Source organism: Macrosteles quadrilineatus, unplaced genomic scaffold (assembly GCF_028750875.1).
Source record: "Macrosteles quadrilineatus isolate MER2022 unplaced genomic scaffold, UCM_ALF_1.0 Scaffold_2__2_contigs__length_208266976, whole genome shotgun sequence".
In the NCBI taxonomy this organism is placed as follows: domain Eukaryota; kingdom Metazoa; phylum Arthropoda; class Insecta; order Hemiptera; family Cicadellidae; genus Macrosteles; species Macrosteles quadrilineatus.
The window spans coordinates 136,825,571-136,841,282 of NW_026542595.1; the positions used below are offsets into that span (position 1 = coordinate 136,825,571).

At 35.0% G+C, this 15,712-nt stretch overlaps 1 protein-coding gene across 1 annotated transcript in view; it reads left to right on the top strand.

Moving 5' to 3' along the window:
• The window catches only part of LOC128986646 (roundabout homolog 2-like), a 291,390-nt gene extending 279,299 nt beyond the window's left edge, over positions 1–12,091 (top strand). The window contains exons 9-25 of the mRNA XM_054407117.1: positions 230–437; positions 749–982; positions 1,556–1,638; positions 1,844–2,074; positions 2,695–2,920; positions 3,427–3,542; positions 4,110–4,209; positions 4,715–4,954; positions 5,290–5,423; positions 6,100–6,225; positions 6,604–6,757; positions 6,932–7,029; positions 7,905–8,081; positions 8,826–9,016; positions 9,812–9,906; positions 10,462–10,628; positions 11,199–12,091. Of these exons, the coding sequence (XP_054263092.1) occupies positions 230–437; positions 749–982; positions 1,556–1,638; positions 1,844–2,074; positions 2,695–2,920; positions 3,427–3,542; positions 4,110–4,209; positions 4,715–4,954; positions 5,290–5,423; positions 6,100–6,225; positions 6,604–6,757; positions 6,932–7,029; positions 7,905–8,081; positions 8,826–9,016; positions 9,812–9,906; positions 10,462–10,628 (2,580 nt within the window). The 3' untranslated portion in view covers positions 11,199–12,091. The remainder of the gene's footprint in view (positions 1–229; positions 438–748; positions 983–1,555; positions 1,639–1,843; positions 2,075–2,694; positions 2,921–3,426; positions 3,543–4,109; positions 4,210–4,714; positions 4,955–5,289; positions 5,424–6,099; positions 6,226–6,603; positions 6,758–6,931; positions 7,030–7,904; positions 8,082–8,825; positions 9,017–9,811; positions 9,907–10,461; positions 10,629–11,198) is intronic.
• Positions 12,092–15,712: the final 3,621 nt, after the last annotated feature.

A 15,712-nucleotide genomic window follows, 5' to 3' on the forward strand; every position in this document is an offset into this window, starting at 1 on the left:
GGGGTAAGGGGATTTTGGGTCCCCTTTTTTATAAATATGCTTTGATTGTAATTAATTCTACCCAAGAAGATTACAAGCCTTGACAGCACATAAATTTGACAGTGTTTCTTCTCCATAGTAGACTGTATTTATCAATCCAAATCATGTATCACTAATCTAGCATTATCTAACATATTTCATATAGTTTAAAATTCTCTTCATTGAACCTAATGAGATATGTTCATTCCAGGTGACGTCAGTGGAAGATGTTCCTCCGCCTCTGGTAGAGGTTGGTCCGACCAATCAGACGCTTCCGTTGCAGTCCGTCGCTACTCTGCCTTGCCAAGCACGTGGGAGTCCCTCTCCTCGCATCAAGTGGTATCGCAACGGAAGTCCTGTGGATCCCCACTCATCCTCTAGGATCAGTATTCTTCCTTCAGGAACTCTGCAGATTGATGGTGATTCAAAATTGCTATTAATGTAATATTATTATTAGAAATATCTCTTTAAAATGTTTTGTATTCTCTTACTTGTTTCTGAAACAATTTCCAAAGTTCATAACCTGGCTACTATTATCCTAACCGGACGCTTCACTTGTACCCCACCAACACCTCCTATTTTCCTCTATTCCTTTAATCTGTTTCCTTGTTCCATGTCCATTTCATCTAATTTCTTGCATTTCAAATTCAATCTTCTTACTTTTCATCCTCCTACACATTTGAGCAAATCTGGTCATTCCTCGCATCTCATACTTCTGGTTGATGTGCAGATCTGCAGCCGAGTGACTCCGGGCTCTACACGTGCACAGCCAGCAGTGAGAGTGGTGAGACGTCGTGGTCTGCCTCTCTCAGTGTTGGAGGTCCCAGTGGGGGCTACCACAGGAGTCCTGACCCCGCCACATTTCCCCGCCCACCCGGGGCTCCCCGGATACTCAACACTACTCAGTCCTCTGTGACCATGGCCTGGGACCCTCCGCCCGGGCCACTGCACTCCCAACTCATAGGTATGGTGGGGAAAATGTCAAGTGTAATTTAATTTTAAAATGCATGGTTAAGCCCCTGAGCTATGCGTTGAAAATCATTCACCAACCGTCGATCAGCCCAAAATATTTCTGGTGGGTAGTCTCAGTACACTAACCTCCAATGCAAACATTTCTAGCTGATTGACTGGTGGGTAGTATTTATTGTAATTTCAAGCAGTGTGTAATTCCGGAAGGTTGAATCTAAAGCACAATTTTTCACAGCTTGTTCTCTACTTAAGTATATGGAAATATTTGACAGTTTTTCAAGGTAGGCTTCCACAGTCACACTTAAATATAATATCGGAGTCGTCAGGGTAAAATATAATATTACAGGAATCTTGAGCTGAACTTTCAGCCTCGTTTTGCAGATGGACATCTTTATAGCATTCATTATTGCTGCATTACCGTTATGGAGACATTTACAGTATCACTACAATTGAAATAAATAGTATCAATGTGAACGCTGAATATCGTTGAACAAGCAGCACAGCAGCAGTAAATCATTATAGCTTTGCTTTGATACAATACTAATTCAGACAAAATGTTGTTTCTCAGGATACACTTTGGAATACTTCAGTTCAGATCTTCAAACCGGCTGGGTAGTGGCAGCACACAGAGTCAATACAAATACTATCATGGTGAGAAATTAATGATGTTTATAAATAATAATTAGGAAATAAATTTGCTGGCGATCCATATAGTAAACTTATAGAATTTATTAAATTTGTAATATATGTTATATTCTTACAAAGAAAGAGTCAAAAAATTATAAAATTATATTTAAGCACCTATTTAATTGGGTTTTTTATCCAATCATTTAATTTTAATCCTTTTCAACTGCAGATCACAGATCTGAAGCCAGACACGTCATATGTGTTTGTGGTGAGAGCGGAGAACTCCCAAGGCATCTCAGTGCCCAGTGAGATATCCGAGGTAGCTCATACGCAGGGAACACATCTGCGAGATGTCCCGATCCATCAGATCAACGAAGCCCGAGCTCGGCTTGCAACCAAGGTCATCATACTGCGCAACCTGGAGGCTACCAGCTCCACCGCCGTTCGGATAACTTGGGAGGTAAGAATGATAATTGGACTTTGCGGCTTTGTTCCATAACTTACCTTTTCTTGCCTCTCCTCCTTAGCCATTGTAACCTGGGTCCACTCTACTGTAATCTGTCATCTGTTGCTAAAGTTCAAATAACCTATGTCCTTTTCAACTTGGTCTTTCCACACAATTCTTAGCCTGCCATATGGTTTTCCTGCTGGGTTTCCCTGAAGACAATCTCTGCTGGTCCTTCACACTTCTTTGCAAATTATTTTTACCTAAACTTCCTTGTCCTTTGAAACCTCAGTAGGTTTTTTCCCCAGTGACGATTCCTCTGCACTCTGTCTTAACCATTTAAATATATAGTGCAAATTTTTATGTAGTCTAACAATATCATTTTAAACTTTGTCCTCCCACCTCATTTTTGGACTGTCAAAAGAAACCTTCTTCCCAATGGATTTCCAGAAAGACGCTTACGATTTTTAAATGGAATTTTCAAACTAATATGCCATACCTTGTACTACAATCTAATCATTCTTTAGTAAAAATAGGATACTAACAGCAATAGTTGATTCGCATTTTTCTTAATTTTGTCCTAAAAAGCAACTCATATATAAGTTCTATCTACGACTTTTTTTCTTTCCTTTTAGATTGCAACCGCTGAAGATTTTGTCGAGGGGATCTACGTAAGGTTCAGAGACGTCTCGGGAGGTGAGAACAAGTACAACATGGCTACAGTACTCAACGCCGGAGCTCTCCATTACACTGTTACTAACCTGCAGAAGTACACCAAATACGACTTCTTCCTTGTCCCGTTCTTCAAGATGATCGAGGGTCAGCCATCAAACTCCAAGGTGGTCCAGACGTTGGAAGATGGTAGGTTAAAACTTTTATTTGATTAATGTTGCATTTGAGTAGCTTTTTAGACTGCATCAATTCATTTACTTACTCCAATTCTGCATAGAATAAATGCAACCCTGATGCTAAACCTAAGGTGTACCATCATTGAAAGTATTCTCCGATCCCTTTCATTTATAGAGAATGGTTTACACACTTAATTCTTTTTAGTAGACTAGGTATAGAAGAACATCCCTGATTATTTAAGATTATGTAACATTTTAGGGACTGTAATATATGATAGTACTTTTTAGGATGAAATAAAATCCTATTCAAAAATTCGACTACCATTTCTACTAATATGTATTTAAACTTTACCATTTTAATAACAAAATCAAGATGATGCAGAAAACATTATTATGTTCTATTCCTACTAATATTTTAGGTAAGTATTGTTACTAACAAAAGAGGTAGTCCGACAGAACCAAATAAGATGTTTCACATATTTCACAAGGATGATGTTAATCATTCAATTTGTTGTTTAGTTCCGTCTGCCTCCCCTGAGGACATCCAGATGTCTTGGGTCAATTCTTCAGCTGCTTATATCAAATGGTCCCCACCTCCTCCCCAGCATCATAATGGAGTTTTGTTGGGTTACAAGGTTAGTTTGAATGCACATAGCCGTACTACTATAAGTTTTGTATGGCATTATTAAGTATATAAAATCAGTTTTTTTTATGTTTCTTCTGAAGTTTTTGAAAAGAAAATACAGTGGAGGGATGAAACCGAAACTCAAATCTAATAATAACCTAATCCTTCGATAAGTTTGGTTTTTGAGATTTGATTGGTCTGTTCTGTTTGGTTGGTGTTGGGTTTTGGTTGGTGTTGATTAAACCGCCCAGCCAAAAGATTTCTAATGTTGACCATTTTACTAAGAAAATGTATTACAGTACTAGCTACGAGTTTGGAAGTCTGATGAATGCTTTTATAACTTTAAATAAATCCAGTATTGAAAAATAATTTAAATTTAAAATATGCAATCTTGTCGTCTCTTTACACACCATCATTTTTTAAATGGCATTTGTTGACAAGTTGATCAAACACTCAATATGTTACGTTGGTTTGGTAGACAACCGACATCCAACCGGCAACCAAACTAACAGCTGATCAATAAAGTATTTACACTTAGCTAACAATGATATTTCCATGTTGTATTTCTGTTTTTCAGGTTCAAGTAAAGCAGAACACCAAGATAGTTCTACAACAGACAGTCAACGTCACGACCCAGACTGTCATACTTCCCAATATCTCCCTCCATGGAATACAAGGTAAGCATAGAGTTTAAGTGTTTTTATGAAGTACTGTTTGTTCGTCTAATTTCTGGTAACAATGAGGTAGTTATCCAATAGAAAATATCTCTTTAGACAAGAAAAATAGACAGTGAGTAGTTGTCAGCTAATTTGACCCTTTCCTCACAAATAAACATTTGGAATGTTTTCAAGCATTTAATGACCCTACACCGTAACTGTAATCAATTAGTAGATCTCTCATCATAGATTACGAGAGTCACCTTGACCCTCAATCCGTATCCATGGTTAGGAAACTACAACAGATTGAAATGAAAGTTAAGCAGAGTTAAACCAAACTTCTTTAGGTAAAATATGTCCCAAGCACAGGCCTTTGATGAATATGTGAACGGGCAAATGGTAAATGTATGGTTAAAAGAGACCATGGGGAGTCTTACTTTCTTTACATGTTATGTGATTATTTTAATTGTGTTTTTGTAGATAAATTCTTTTATTTTCAACTTATGACTCATTATTGTTTTCCCAGGCATGGGTGTGCGGGTGGTGGCTTACACAGCTGTAGGTATTGGTCCGTATTCTCCGATGGTGAGTGTGGCCGAAGCTCTGATGGATCCGTCCGCACAACCTAGTCATCCCTCCTCAGCCTCTGACACTGTGTACGTCCTTATCCTCGGCTTTGTCATCATCTTCGTCATATTCGCCTTTGTTGCCACCTACTACCTCAAGAAGAGGCAGAACTTCAAGAAGGAACTTGGTCACTTGAGTGGTAAGTGTTAAAAAAATATAAAATTATTGTTGGATAGTTCCTAAAAATATTTACAGTAATAATAACGTACGTCATTAATAATGGACGTCATTGAGTCTTACAAAATGAATCAATGAGCTTATTAAATTAAAACTGTTGATGGCATATTTTCCCTGAAATTGTAGCTGATTGTTCATTCCTTCCATCTTTATCTTACAAACCCCTTCTGGATACTGATCAATTAATAAACCATAACCAAGCCAGCACTGCTACTTCCTCTAACATCTTACGTCCATTCATTATCTGTAAGTATACAAAACATTTCAGAGCAAATTCAATTTGAAACTATTTTCCAGTGCCAGTGATGAACATGAATGACCTCAACCTGATGGGGGGAGGTAAGGAGACACTGTGGATGGAGGCTGGATGGGGAACTAAGAATCAAGGTCACGGAGGTCAAGGTCATCTGTCAGACAGTGACTATGCTCAGGTACTAAACATTGTAAAATATATTCATCGTAATTTGTTTGTTTGTAATTGAAAATATGAGCACGAAATACTTTTTCAATTACAAAAGTTAGTCAACATCCTACAGTTGGATACCTTGTTGGTTGTATGGAGCTTGTTAAATAATATAAAGGTTGCCAGATTGGGAGAAAATTTTGAAACTGCTGGACACTGGGGTCCTTGAACTGTGGGCTTTTTATTGATCATGGCTAAAGAAACAACTGCTGGTCGTAGTCAGTTGTTGACACACTCATTGACTATGGCTCTACAGTCATCCTTAGATCATCTTCACCTTAAACTGCAGTGTTTTGTTTCCTTGTTCAAAATATGTAAGGTCTTTACCTATAGTTTGGTCCCTATATTAATAAGCATTCAGGGGGGTAGGCCTAATACTTTAAATAATGTGCAGTACAAAACTGTATTTTCTAGCGTTTTATACCAGTCATCATCCTCCTCTCTGTGCAGGGTCATGAATGTTGTGGATGTTTTAGCTCTTAGAACCTAAGGGATTCTAAACTGATTCAACTAACCTTATTTTTATTACATTTCGCCCATCATTTCAAAGTCCTCACTTGTTTCTTGGTGTGCTCGTTCAAATTGATTTTAAACTATAACTGGTGGAGTGTTTCTGTACATAACTCAAGTACTTCTCGTTTCAGGTGGATACCAGAGGAATGTCGACATTTTACAACACCAGGAAGGAGCCTCTAGCCAACCCCACACCCTATGCTACCACTACTCTGGTCAACAGCAACATGGTTCCCAATAACAGGGCTGACTCTACAGTGAGTTTACATTTATCTACTACCATTTTTAGTTGAATTTGTTAAGTACGTGCAACCTTAAGGGATTTTCAGGGAAACATTATTTTCTTCAGGGGTTTTTAGTTGCAGTTCACTCAAAATCATAGTACAATATGTTAACCAACTTATACCTAATACATGGTTATGAACCAGTTGTGTATGGTTATGTTGATATTACTTACTGTTCCCATTAGATTATTTTTTATTTATTTTTTATACTCAGAATATTGTTCACTTTTTGGCAAATTGCTTTGTGTAATGGCAAATTAGTATGCTTTATCAAGAGCTTTAGCAAGTGTCAACAGTTAGTTGTGTTTATTTAATTAATCTGTAAACTCCAAATCTACAATGTGATTACAGGAAACTGGTCCACTAATAGTTCCCATGGCAATGAGTTCTTCTTCCGAGGCAAAAACATCAAGTTCTGGCGATTCGTGGACGAAGAAGGAGATGAATCTAAACCAGGACAATCAGGATTTTAGAAACATGTCAGAAGGTGTTCCTGTGTTCATTGGTGAGTTGAGTTTAAACTTATCAAGATTAAAAATAGGCTATGTTAAGAACAATTCTTACATCATAATAAAATAGGGGTTATTTTAAACAAGATTAGACATGAAACCAAATAGAAAATCAGCTAACTTTAATTTGATCAATGTTTAGTCCCTCATTAACTAATATCTGTGTTCAGGTGAAACCAGGGAGTACAAGGGGAGGTTGTTTCTACCCCCTCCTCCACAACATCCACCCCCACCCCCTCACCATGGCAGTGTTGCTGTCTTCAGTCAGGTCTGTATATCACCTAGGTTTACTGCTATAGGGAGAATAAATACACACTTTATTATTCTATGTAAAATATTAATAGCTTTGTATAAAATAAATAAATTTGCCAAGTTTGATCAAAAGATATCCATAAATAAGCAAACTGCAACAATTTTCTTTTCCTCCATAAGAATAACATAGGAATTTTAAATTTAACATTAACTTCGGTTTATCTCAATAACCGTTAGAGATAGGGCTAACCTTGTGAAATAAAAAAAAAATGTATTTTTAGGTGTTCTTTAATCTTTATAGTAACAAAAATTCTTTATTAGCAATGGTTAGTGAAACATTGTCAAAAAAGTGAAAATTGGCTGTCATTTTCCAAGATGGGATTTATGGGGACTTTTGACATTTTCATTTTCATCAACTTAAAGGATTTTACATTTACAATTTATCAAGTCCAATTTGTTTTCCTAATATTCTCCCACTAATAAGTTCACAATTAATTTCAACTAGGAGTTTATAAAGTACAGTACAGTATCTTCATTCCTAAAATGAGACTGGTAGTTCCTCTGAAGCCTTGAATTTTGTAGTTGAGGGTGATAATTTTTAATCACGATTAGTGTGAACAAATTTTCACATCAGTTTTCTCTCTGTGGTGTTTCTCTTGTAATTTTCCAGCTTCGGTTGGGTTCTACAAAATTGTTTTCGGCCTCTTGTCTTCTTGTTACTCTTGCCTGAAGACCGGATCAGATTCCACATCCCAGACAATGTAACACTTGCTTTTACTTATCGTGATGGTAAACTTCCAATCCTTCTAAAACATAAACTTACCATCACCAAAAACAAACTTAAAGGTCTTGAGGTATGTTGATTGAATTATTGTTGTTTGTTTATTTCAGAGCTCACGTAGCCCACAGGCCAACAAACGGTTTGGCAACAGCGGTCCGGCGATGTGTTGTCAGGAGAACTCTGGTGGCCGTAGTAACAGTAGCAGCAACAGTTACGCTCCGTCGTGGCTCACCAGTCAAAGTACGAGAGAACACAGACACCCCCCACCACAGCAACATCCCCCTCCGGTATGTGCAACGTAAAGAGTAGATTGTTAAGATTAGGTTAGATTAGGTGAGACGGTAGCAAGAGTGAAGTTGATCTCACGGAAGCAGCGATCTCAAGGGTACGGATCCTCGTGCCTGTCACTAAGTTTTATCAGCACACTTCACACTTGTAGGGTTAGGCTCACTCACCCCTTGATTTGCTGGAACCGCACGGGCCGGTGGCTTATGTAGGCAGGCAAATGCAAGGTTCCAACCCAACAGGAGGTTCAATTTCAAAATACTGCAATATATTATTATTTCTCAAAGAACTCAAACGTCAATAATGAAGTGTTACTGTTCATCCAAGGGATGTAAACAGCTAATTTAGCCAAATTGGGACGTGATCGCAGTGAATTTTTGCTAGGTTGATAGTTCAGAATATAATAATCTTTAGCCTTAGATAGGGTAGGATGCAGCTCAAGTGCACAAAATAATGAAGGTGTAGTTTAAAAAATATTGAGGAATAATTTTAAATCCTTTAAACTTAGTCAATCCCAAGAATAAATATCAATTATCAATTATCAATTATTTAAGATGGGGACGCCACTATATGTGCGTATTTTAACCCAAATATGAGTGAAGGATGAGTGTAAGATGAGTGGCGCGATCTTGTAGTCTTGTTAGTGACTAAGGCCGACATGTTCCTTAGACACAGCTGTTAATTAATAGCCCAAATACAATCTGCTCTGAATCAAATATTCCTACAGTGAAAGAATTTTTGTCTAGATACCAAACTATCCGGCCAGCTACTCGTGTTGTAGTAGCAATCACTCTGTGAAGAGTCGAAGTCATCGAGAACGAGAAAGAGAACGAGATCGAGAACGGGATCGAAATCACTTACATTGCCACCACTCCAACTCTAGTCATTGTGATTGTCAAGAGAGTGCATCTCTGCTGTACTCCCATCCTCACAATTCGTAAGTACCCGAGGCAATGTAGGGTGTTAAGTGTTGATTTTCTGAACGTTTTTATAGGTCTTCAATAAGTATCAGTAGTTGGTATGCCAATGAAACATAATAAGAGCTTTTTTTATTCCCCAAAAATTATACTGTAGGAATAGACAAACTACTGTGCTAACACGTCGTATAGTTTCCTGTTATGACAGGAAGGAATCCCTCCCTTCAAATTAGAGTGTTTGATGATTCCATAAACTAATCAACACAAGTAGACTCGTCATCCCATTGTACATTTTGAAGCTTGTTTTTTGTGTCTAGTTCATATTCGTCTACACTGATCGCTAGTGTAGACAAAATTTTGTTTCTATTATTTTAGGGTTTTATTTTCATGATTTGTGCTTTACTATTTGGTTATATGACTAGGAGACCAGTTATTGTTTATGGTTAGGCCATTTTATTTGGTTAAACGAGGTTTTAAATTAGGTACTGAAATAACAAGAAACAAATTGGGAACTAAACATAACCTCTACAGTTGGACGTACAGAACTAACAATAAAATTGGCTTCAACTGTTGCATAAGGATGACAAATCTATGGTTTTACCGACGTAACTTCGAACAACTTTGTGTTAGAAGTCGGCCTGTCCTGTGCTAGGACTTCAAAATACCAAGTGTATCAAAATGCATCTTAAAATTTTGTATTATTAAGAGATTCTTCACAGACTGAGCTTTCATTTTGAACTATCGAAAGTTTTGATTTACTGAGTGTTTGAATTACCAAGAGTAGACTTGTAAATAAATGTGAGGTTATCTTTCAGACCACAACAGTGCCATCAAGACTGTGGAGCTATGGACCGAGGCTGCCAAAGCTCCTTGCCAAGCCTTCACTCTGAAGCTCAATATCATCTAGTCGGTAAGTTGTAACGCCTCAGTGAACTGCCTACAATAATCCAGTCCTTGTTTTTCTCCCTTTTTTTCCCAGTTTATTTTTTAAAGATTATTACAATTTTTTGGGATTGAATATAGAGAGAACTGCACATTCAACTGTCATATTAAAGTTGCCATAACCAGGTTTTAGAATAAAAATAAATTAATTGAGTTATTGAGGCTCCAATAGAGTGGACTGATGTGAATTGTCTATTGTTGTTGAATATGTCAACTTCAAAATGTAAATTTCAATGTCAAATACCACAGTAACAAAAGCAAAGGCAATAAATAGAGTTCTAGACACTTGACAGTTGTACACGCTCTGGGAGTGGTTCGTTCAACTATGTTCCTTTCTAATTGGCTACAGCTGGTTCATATAGAGTTGTTGTGCACTTTTCTTCTGCAAACAAAATTGCACATTGTTATTGTAGGTCGAGTATTGTTGCAATGCAGCCCGATATTCAATTTCTTGTGTTTATAAATGGTGGTAAAACTTACTAGTATTAATTGGTGACTTACAGTAATGTCTGTTTGTTAACAGGCCAACACAGAGACGACAGGTGGCGGCGGGGGGGAGGAGCAGACTACGACGGCTGGGAAGGGGAGGGTGAAGACGCTAGCGACACCTGTTGTTCCTGCAGTGAAGCTTCCTGCACCTACGCGCAGACCAACCAGACACCGACCATGAGTCCCCTCACATCAGATTAGGTAAACACACACTTGGAACATATGGTACAAATGTGATACAATTGAGCCAACAGCCTACTGTGGGATGGAAAAATCAAGTAGTTGATTTGGAAAGGATTACAAAAAATAACAAAGTTACAAAACCTAACACTGATATTTCTTCCTAACATATTACTTCTTCAGAGAATAGCTTGACGAGAGATGAGAGAAGGTTAATAGAGCCAACTATCTTTAAAAATCTCTCTGATGAAGTTCTATATTAGGAAATGATGTCGGAGTTGTTTTGTGAGCTTTTATCGTCTATCTACTTAGCTTCATGACTCAAAATTTGGAAATGTGGAGGGTTAAAAGGTGTAATTATCATGTTACTGTTTAAGAATAGAGTGGACTTCACCCCGTTTCTTATACCTATAAGGATTTTAAAAAAGAATGGTTTTTTTGTTTTTATTCTAAACTATGTACCTATTTCTTGATCTATCATTCACTAACATTTAAAATATTTCTTTGAGGTATTATTTTGAAGTGTGTGTAATTAATAAACTGAAAGTTTTCTGTTAACTGAGTTTCTAATTAGAATTATATATTTTTTAGGATTTACTGAACTACTCTAAGAACTGAAGACTCAACGGACTGAATCTCAAGGCCTTACCTGGCATTTTATCATCCTAAGTGTGAAAAGTCATTTTTATATCAGAACCTAACATTTTAACACTCTAATATTTATGATAATATGTTTTGTTAGGTAATTTAATTATTGTCCTAGTTGTCTACACAATCGAAGTAGAAGATTTTTGACACCGGAATTCTTCTATAATAGCACTGTTTTAATTCTTTATTGTCTCCCCCCATTCAAATTTTGCCAAATCAAATGTTCTTTTGTTGGCAAAACCATGTTAATTTGAATAATACGAAGACCAAGTAAATTTAAAAGTCATGAAGATTTCAAATTGTAGTTTGATATTTCAAACTAGATTCGCTTTTGTATACAAATAGTAGGTTTACTTCTTTTCTTTTTATTTTACTTTGGACAAATCATTCATTTTCAACACAACCAACATGTGACGTAAAAGAACATTAACTTTCAGACAAAATGTAAAAGGTATGTGCCTTTAAATGGTACCAAGTAATAGAAATTCATATCATCCATTCCTTACAGTGATGTGGTAGCTTACGAGTAACAATAAACTTTTTTTTAATTATCAATTTAGATAAATAATATCAGCTTCTGTGATATTGATTGTAGGCGGTTTTTTATCAGGTTGTGTTTGTAGTTTGTAAAACGATTGTATTTAGATTTCTGGTGTGATTACTGATTATTGTAAATGCTATAAATATTGACTAAGGTGTACATTATTGGAAAATCTTTTGTACGTATTCATGAAAATATAACTTTTAAGCAAAGTTGTTATCAATTTTTGTAAATGTTAAATTGCTATTGCTACTGCTGTGTATACTAAGAACATAAAAAATGTCAGTCAATTTTGAAGATGATTTTATATTAAAATTCCCTCTAACCGTTTAAGTTCTAGACATTGTTAACACTGGTTTTCAATTATTAGTGTTACATTTTCAACGATAATTGTTATTACTCAGATAATTATTATTCCTGATTATTTATATTACAATTTAAATTTAAACTGCTTAGATAAGTCTATTTTTTTTAACCAAAGATTATGATGAACATTACAGTTATACAGGGTGGTCCTAAAAGAAATAAACAACTTTATACACCTATAAACTAAGTAATGGACATTAAATAGTACTGCTTAAATACATTAAATAGTACATTAAATACCTAAAAAGGTAAGCTTTGATCTTCAAAATTCACAGCCGATGGGTTTAAACGGCTTTGTGGAAAGCTGAAAATGTTTTCATGAAAACTATTGGCACCGTAATGTCAGGGAATATCTTTATGAGAATCTTCCAATGCACAGGACTGACATAACGAGCGGCTGACATAACAACCCAACGTTACGTTTTTGTTGTCCTCCGCGTAACCTATAATTATTTTCTTGGGATTTATATTTGTAGGGTTATATTTATATTTATATGAAAGATAAAGCATTTGTAATAACTCTCCTATTCAGCTTACTCTACAGACAATTAGGTCTGAACTGAAATACCGGTATAGGATAAACTTGTTGTATATGATTCGAGGTTTACTCACTGAACATTTATTGTACAAGGGAAAAATTTGTCACTATATGCATTTGGAAAATGTAAATTCCATTCTTAATGTAACATCTGTATTTTGTTTAAAAAAGTTGTTTATTTCTTTTAGGATCACCCTAGAAGATGTATTAAAAATATAAATTTTTATCACTTTAGTTTAGTTATTCTTTAAAATGTTGAAGATGGTATCAAATTTGGATAACTTGGGTAGAAGTTTTATATTATATAGCACATATTTAAATTTTTCTAGTACATGTAAGTTTAAGAAATATTTTAAGGCCAATTGTATTAGAGGCAATAAAAGACTGAGATCGCATAAAATACGTACACCCTACTACGAACTAAACTTTAATAGTTTGGATTTAATTTAACTTTTCTAATTTGCTCAGAATGATTAGTGATTTAATAATTACAATCCTTAGTCATCATTCTTAGTTATCAGAGCAAAATATAATTCTGTTTAATTCAATCTTAGACCCAGATGGATTAGAAGGCATGTATCCACAGACAATGATTAGAAGACATGGATCACCAGACAAGGATTAAAAGACATATAAGAAGGACAAAAGCAAAACCGTTTGTTACATTTTCGAACCAAAGCTAAGTAAATTCTGCCTGAAAACTGATCACTTCAAAATGTTACTCTTTTGATATAAAAAAGGTAGATTCCTTATTCCTATTGTAGGTTGGTTGTGAGTTCACCACCACAAATGTATTAAGCATTAAATATATATTTTTTTCATTTAAGAAATTTAAACAATTTTTGCAAAATAGGTACGTGGAGGGATTTATTTGTGAAATTACTCAAATTTAACCTGACCGAATATCAAAAGTAATTTAGAAAACTCAGTCCAACATACTTGATCATTCTGTATGTGGTATATCTGGACAGGCTTACTGTTGTCATAATTTTGTATCTGGACAATAAATCGCCAGACACTTCCATATCCTGGTAAAAGTAAACTTATGTTAAATTTAAAATCCTTTAAAAATAAAAATAGCCAATGAAAATCAATGTAGACTATTGTTGTAAATTAACAGAAACCCGTAATACTATTAAATTTCAATTTGTGAACAAGATTAAAACAAAAACGTCTTTGGTAATCAGTCATATCTATGATAGGAGGAATTGAAATCTAGTGTGATTCAATGTATGCTACTAACTTAAATAAAAATTCCAGATGGTGTGCAAAACTAGTAATTGAAAAGTGTAAATTCATCTCTGAACCAGAGTGTTTATGTGTTCCAAAAACATATCTAGAAATCATTTATTTTTATTGTGAAAGACTGAAATCAAAGTGTCTGAAAAACTAAACTTCACAGATGTTAAACTCCAGTTACTCAAGTATTACATTCTAGGAAGTAATGTAATATTCTAATTTCTACCCCGTCAGCGTTAATTGTTGTTGCCACGATAGACTGTCAATCGATACTCGGTAGCTTGCCATTTGTAGTGTTCCATCCAAAAATGCAGATATTAGATCGCAACGTAAAATAAGAAGTGAACACAAAATATTTTCCGCAATATGCCATCAAGTCCAAAGATATTTTGTGTTCCTTCAATGTGTAGATAGATGTGAAGCTGAGGTGGAGAGGCTGTTTTCCTACTGTTAGGTCACATCGGCTTACGATGTGTAAAAGTGTTCCTGCTATGTAAATCGCCTAAATAGTTTGTAACTTGTTTACTCGACTAATCGCTAATCATATTTGTATAAGTTTTGTATTGTACTAAATTTTGTATTTATTGTATTGTTTCTAAGTGTAAAATAGTGCCAAAATGTATTAATTTTGTGTAAATAGGTTGTATAGTGTACAAAATTTGTAATAGAAAATAAATTATTTCGAAATATTATTGTTTGGATTTGTATTTGCCCAGATGTTTTTGTACTGTCTGACGCCTTCACAGACAAGTGTTAAATTTGATGGATAGCTCTTTTTTTAAGAGCAAACAGTACGATTCTGTTTTTTACCCATTTCTACTCTTAACCAGTTCTTATTATTGACTATACTATATCCCTTGGAAAAAGTTATGTTATGTTTAGGTTATAATTAAACTACTTTTTGAAGTATTTTACTTAAACAAGATTGCGCTAGTGTCTAAAACTCTATTTTGTACCTTATTTTTTTGTTACTGACATAGTTGCTGGGTCACAACAGTTGCTATATTTCAAAATAAGTTAATCCATCAGTTTGACTTGGTAAAAACCAGCGTGTAATCGGCACAAATCAGTCATTTAGATCAGCGCTATCCGTAGGTGGCTCACATCAACTAAGACAAATTTGATTAAAAACCTGGCTACAACTTTAACATGGGGATGGAATGTCTAAAAGCTTAAACTTAGCCTTAGCAATCATTTCCTAACGTTTCCAATAATGGTATCAGTTTACTCACACTCCCTTAAAGAACGAGTTTATTTTTTATCTCTGTAAAATAGCCAATCGGAATGATGAATTGAGTAAAAAACTGAAGATCAAGTAAAAAACTTAACAGGAAATATTTCACAATTATTAAGGAAAAATCAAACCATTTACATCAACAAATATATATATTTAAGGAATTATAAAGTAAATTATGTTTCACATTATAAAATTTACAAATTTAACTAACACTGTTTCACTTATGGATAAAATAAATTAAGCTTTGGATATTCTTAAAAGAGCCATTGCGGAATTATAATTACATCTACTATATTTTACAATTACTGACAGTACAGTATGTCATTGGTATTTTTCCCTTTTGAAAAGAATTTTTTAGGAACAATTCTGGTTTTAGACAGTTTTGTAATGACAACCTTATAATTTTTTTAACCCATTCCTGACTGAGTTATTTGTCAAGTATCATGCAGTTAGAACTGAGTAAAAAAGGACCAATGTACAATGTTTTAGTAAAAAACTCATTAAAAATGTAATTCATGAAATAAATGCCTAACACT